Here is a 5,503-nt window from a genome sequence, read left to right on the forward strand (position 1 = left end):
TCTTCGCTTCTTAATATGTGAGCGGTGCCCCAACCCGAGTGCCGTGTCTGCTCTCCTATTGACTTGTTTTCTTCTAGGCTTTTCTTCCTGGAAAGTTAGCCAAAAATGTCTACTTCCATTCAGCTTGTACTTGTTTTTGCTGTTTTTCAGATCAGGTACGCAAAGGGGGATCTCTTTTCATGCCCCAGCACGGACTCGTTGGCTCACTGTATCAGCGAGGATTGTCGCATGGGGGCTGGCATAGCCGTGCTGTTTAAGAAAAAGTTTGGTGGCGTAGAAGAGCTCTTGGATCAGCGTGAGTGATGTTTTTTGGGAAGGGTTTGTCGCAGCAGCCAATGTTTGAATAGCGTCGTTCTCCAGCAGTAATCCCTACCTATGCAAAGTAGTTGTGCAACATCAAACATAGCAGTAACTAAGCACTGGCTACATGGGATCTTCATAAATTTTCTTTGACCTATTTGGGGTAGTGATTTAGCTCATCTGTTTTTGAATACAGCACCTAGTACAATAAACCGGATCACAAACAGGGATTATGGTATAAATGATAATAATGAAAGTTGAGGCCTTCATTTATTTTTATTTTTTTTATGATGGTATTGGGGTTTTTTCACAGGCGTAACCTTAGCAGTTCAAAGGCAAAAGGCTTTTTCGCATTTGTTTTCCTGGTAAAGGGGCGAACAATACAAAGGGGAAAAAGAGGGAATCAATCTTCAAGTGCATCCTGAATGTGAATGTATCTATCAGGACGGAGTCCAGAGCTCATTGATTTGACAAAGGGGAATACTTACAGCTCTTATTAACTCAGACATAGTTAACCACCAGGCTGGGCCATCCTGAGAGCACCACCTCTTTAAAAAAAAAATAAAAGTAAAATAAAAATCCTCTCCCTTTCCCCCCCCCCCCCCCAACAAAAAAAAAAACCCCAAACAAACCTGAGGACAGCAACAGAAAAAGATGGCAAGTCCAGAACTAGTCTCTTGTGCTTTGTGACTCCTAGTCGTGTGACTTTGGGACACAAAGGTCTGATTAGATGGAATGACTTGCAGGATCAGGGCCTGAATTGCATCTTCAGAAGAATGATATTCTCTGTTCTCTTGTATGATACATTCCCAATCCCCTTGAGTGCAGATTGTTCCAGCCATTGCCTCTAGGTATGTGCTACAGAAATGGAAAATTTTTGCATTTTAGTGGGAGGTGTCAAGGACACACATCTTCAGGTTCAGTCCTACAAACATGGCCATGCTTACCTTGAAGCACCTGCTGGCTTCAACAGGAATATTCCTGCATACAAGTGTTTGCAGGATTGGATTTAGATGGCAACTGCATCCACACAGGATTTTTTTTAGTCTCTTATGATTCCTCCACCCCCCCCCCCCCCCCCCCCCCCCCCCCCCCCCCCCCCCCCCCCCCTCGCTAACAGATTTTATGCTAGATCTGCGTTTTTACTCAATTGTTGGAGTTGAGGATCATATCAAGCTGAAAGTAGTCGGGTTAAAAATTTTAGCAGAGATTTCAGACACTACTGTTTTTCTAACTCCGTTTGTCAATTTTTGTGCGGTTTGTTTGTTTTTACCTGTAGCCACTCAAAATAAAATCCACATAACAGGAGAATCTGAGTATTCACGGGAAATGGTAAAATTGAGTAAACATGCAGAGAAAAGTAAAAACACTTCCTCTGTTTATTTTTACCAATAGCTTATTTTTAAAAAAATATTTACAAATTAAGAATGTATTGCTAGGTTCACCAGTTTCAAGTTGTAACACTTTAATCACAATAAATTCCAGTGCTTTCTTCTGTTACTGTTTGTCTTAGAAAAGAAGTCTGGGGAGGTAGCAGTTCTGAAGAGAGGTGACCGATATATTTACTACTTGGTAAGAAAGGAATGCAAGTCAGGTTTGGTCATTGCTAAACCGTGCAATTTGCACTAACTTAAGCTGCCAGAGCAAATGTGAGCAGTAAACTAGTCTCAGTGCCTTGGCATCCTTCTTGGGAGTCTTGCCAAAGTTTAACAAATGATCTCGCTTTCTCTTTGGTCCGAGCTGAGGTGTGCAGGCAGGGCAGGAAGGGGATGTTTGTGTTGCTGCCTTTTTTATTTTTTGTGCCTTTTCTATGGTCTCTGAAATTTTTAATCTGATAGCTTTGATAAACTTCTTTATAATAATAAGGATACATATGCCTGCAGTTAGAATATACTTGAACAAATTTTGAGCAAACTGAAAAATATCCAAGTCCTGGGGCAAGGCTTTACCCCCCCCTGTTTCACAGAGAGCATAAGTCTCCTTGAGTCATGTCATGCTTTCAAGATGATAGCCACGTTCCTGGCTTTTAAGATTGTGCTGAATAAGCCTCCCTAGTATGAAGACTCCGTTTTTTCCGCTTGTTGGTTACATTATTGTTTTTGCTTTCAATAATTTGTTCTAAAACACAAGCTGTGTGCTTGTCTAAGGAAGTTGAACGTAATATTTGTGTTCACATGTGAGCCAGATGAGCAAAATCCTAACACTTGATAATGGGAAAGATTGTATTGCATTTTGAAATAGGCAAATTCTCAAAAGCATTTAACTTTTACTAGGCTATTGCCTTTAGAAATGCTGTCTTTAGAGCCCTGACATGTTTTGTCTTGTGATCAATAATTAAATGTATAGTTAAATGTCTATATGACAGTGTATGCCCACATTGCAGTGGAATGATTAGTTTGCTCTGAGTTGCCATGTATGTTAGTGAGCAGTGGTTGGTCAGCAGGTTGTGGTTTAGCTTTTAGTGATGTAAGCATATTTTTCAAAAAGCAAATGACTTGTGTGATTGTTGCTAACGCACAACGACCTTTAATTTCTGTGCAGATTACAAAGAAGAAGGTCTCCCATAAACCAACGTATGAGAATATGCGAAAGAGTTTAGAGGCCATGAAGACTCATTGTTTGAACAATGGGGTTACTGATATTTCCATGCCTAGGTAAGAGATTAAGATACTGAAAAGTAAATATTTTATTGTCCCTTGTGCAGAATGGATATTCAGGATGTGCCTATTCACCATGATATAAAAGTTTAATGACTGCTGTAGTACAGTTGCTTTGTTCTGTTAAGGTTGTTCATTTGAACTGTATGACCCCAAATAAATTGAGTTCGGTGGTCAGCAAAACAGACAGGATTCTCCTTTTTTACCTGCATACTTTAATTATTAGTGAGGTAGTTAATACCACTCATCACACATGCCTGAAATCTCCAGAATATTGCATGTTTCTGTGTAAGGGGTGGGGCAGTTCTCCACATTACATTCATCAATCTGATATTCAGTTGGGAATCTCTTTGGTTGAATTTAATTCACAAAATAATCCTGAGATAGACTCCTTTCCCTGTCTCCACAGTTCAGTTTCCCATTTTTGCCTGTAGTGAACAGAATTGACATTGATTTTAGTGATGGCTTCCACTTGTGGAGGATGTAGGACAATGCATGCTGATTTGAGACATCTTGTCTTAGAACTCTTTTCCTTTCTAGCTACACCAGGTAGCAATAGCTGAAGACGACTACTTTTTGGAGACTACATGCTGTGTCTTAAGTTTGGTGGGGGGTGTTGGGGTTTATTTTATCTCTATATAAAGATGCCATGCAGAATGTGATTTTTGTAGTATCCTTAAACCAGAGTTCTGTTCCATCAGCTGGATGAGTCTAGGCCACAAGACAAATATCATTGTGCTTTTTGTTCATCTCACTAGTTCTAGAACCACATCTTTCTCCTCTAGATCAGTTTTGGATGATCTCACTTTCAAAGATACCTCGTAATCATTTGCATTGATGTAGTCTTGAGCAATGCTGTTGATTTACACTGTTAAGTTGTGGTTGCATGTTATTGTTGCTCTGTCAACCCTGTTGTAATTTGCTGCCTGAAAAATACTGCAGAGAAATGCATGGACTATATCTTTAATTTCTTCAGTTCATTTGAGAGAAGTTACATTTTTTTCCTTCCCATTAGACAATGAGAGAGAGTGAAATTATACCTTTTTTGTCATAGAAGACCAAAAGGGACCATTAGAGCATCTGTTCTGACTTTTGTATAACACTGACCATCCTGCTACCTGTATTGAGCCTTATAACTAATTGACTAAAATATACCTACTAGAAAGGCATCCAGTCTTGATTTGAAGACTTCAAAAAGATGGAAAATTCACTGCTTCTCTTAGAGCAGTTTATTCTAGTAGTTAATCGTCCTCTGTTAAAAACACACAGATTCAAGTTAGAAATCAGGAGCAAATATTGAAGTTCCATTGGGTTTTGTTAATCCTTTCTCTTGTGGAGGAAAGAGCCCTTTAGCATCTGGTATTTTTCTCATGACAATTTTTAGACAGTGTAATTAAGTTGCCTTTTGATCATCTTTTTGTGTCTGCTTGTGAGCTCTACTACAGTCAGAAGCAGCTCATCACAGCCTGTTTGCTGCCCTTATTTTCCAGGATTGGATGTGGACTTGACCGCCTGGAATGGAGTAAGGTTTCAGCGATACTTGGAGAAGTATTCGAGGACACGGACATAAAGATCACAGTTTACACCCTCTGAACAAAGGGGCCTTTATGGGGATGGTTGTCTTATTTCTCCTGTTTTGGGGAGAGGTGATTTGTTAATTGATGGATGAGGAATGGCTGCATATGAGGCACAGCCCAGTCCTCCCTTTCCAGGTATAACTCATTGTTGGGTTCATGTTTTCCAATGGAAGGTAGCTATTCTCTGAAAACAGCTAGTGTGGAATATGGCGTGCAGACTTCCAGTGAAGAAGTAAAGCATTTAATATTAATCTTCAGGGTCATGTATATCCCTCAGGGATTCTCACCTGCGAGTTGCACAGTGAGTCACCTGATGTCACTGTTCCTCCGTTGCCCCATCTGCTAAACACTATTGAAAATGGTTATTGTATGTAGCTGTATAACATCTTTTGGCATTCTTAATATTTTGGGTCTTTGAACCTGAGTTTGTATGTATTTTACTCTGTTTTACAGAATGGGTAGGTGAAGAGTTATGTAGCCCTGTCGTTTTGATTTAAAGTTTTACAGTGTTCATGTCATCAATGAGGCTTGTTTTCCTTTGTCTGTTGAATGATTAAAATTAAAGTATTCTTTCAAACAGAAGCGATGTTTCATGCTTTTCCAGATGTATGCCTCTTCAACATCATACTCTCAAGCCTTGCTTTTCTACTTTTGAGACCAGGGTGTAATCCCCGTGTTGTAACCCATGCCTGTGTTTACCTTTCTTTTAACTACATTTTAGAGAAGCCTGAATGTTTAAAGAAAACATAGTTTGTGTGTGGAACAAAGGTATTAGGTAGTACTAGTTGGTACAGTAATCCGTGCACCAGTGCCTGGGAAGGAATGGATAAGTGTCAAATGTAAAGGTGTAGTTGTAGTTTTCTTCAGTTGTTTTTCTTACCGAAAGTTTTTATGGAGTTCTAACTGTGGCAGTATGTAAGGATTGATCTGTTTTTACATTTGTTCTTGTTAAGCTGCAGTGAGCAAATG

General features: G+C 39.6%; 1 protein-coding gene across 2 annotated transcripts in view; it reads left to right on the plus strand.

Moving 5' to 3' along the window:
* Positions 1 to 5,503, plus strand: part of OARD1 (O-acyl-ADP-ribose deacylase 1) — a 6,124-nt gene extending 621 nt beyond the window's left edge. Inside the window, exons 2-6 of one of the 2 annotated variants that reach the window (XM_025205832.1) lie at positions 1 to 17; positions 151 to 295; positions 1,814 to 1,872; positions 2,842 to 2,954; positions 4,448 to 5,503. The exon at positions 1 to 17 is cut by the window's left edge and continues 1 nt beyond it. In XM_025205832.1, coding sequence (XP_025061617.1) covers positions 229 to 295; positions 1,814 to 1,872; positions 2,842 to 2,954; positions 4,448 to 4,550 — 342 coding nt within the window. In that variant the 5' untranslated portion in view covers positions 1 to 17; positions 151 to 228 and the 3' untranslated portion in view covers positions 4,551 to 5,503. Of the gene's footprint in view, positions 296 to 1,813; positions 1,873 to 2,841; positions 2,955 to 4,447 lie in introns of both variants that reach the window. The other variant, XM_006025105.3, reaches the window with a different exon arrangement.

This window comes from Alligator sinensis, unplaced genomic scaffold (assembly GCF_000455745.1).
Source record: "Alligator sinensis unplaced genomic scaffold, ASM45574v1 scaffold872_2, whole genome shotgun sequence".
Classification (NCBI taxonomy): Eukaryota; Metazoa; Chordata; order Crocodylia; family Alligatoridae; genus Alligator; species Alligator sinensis.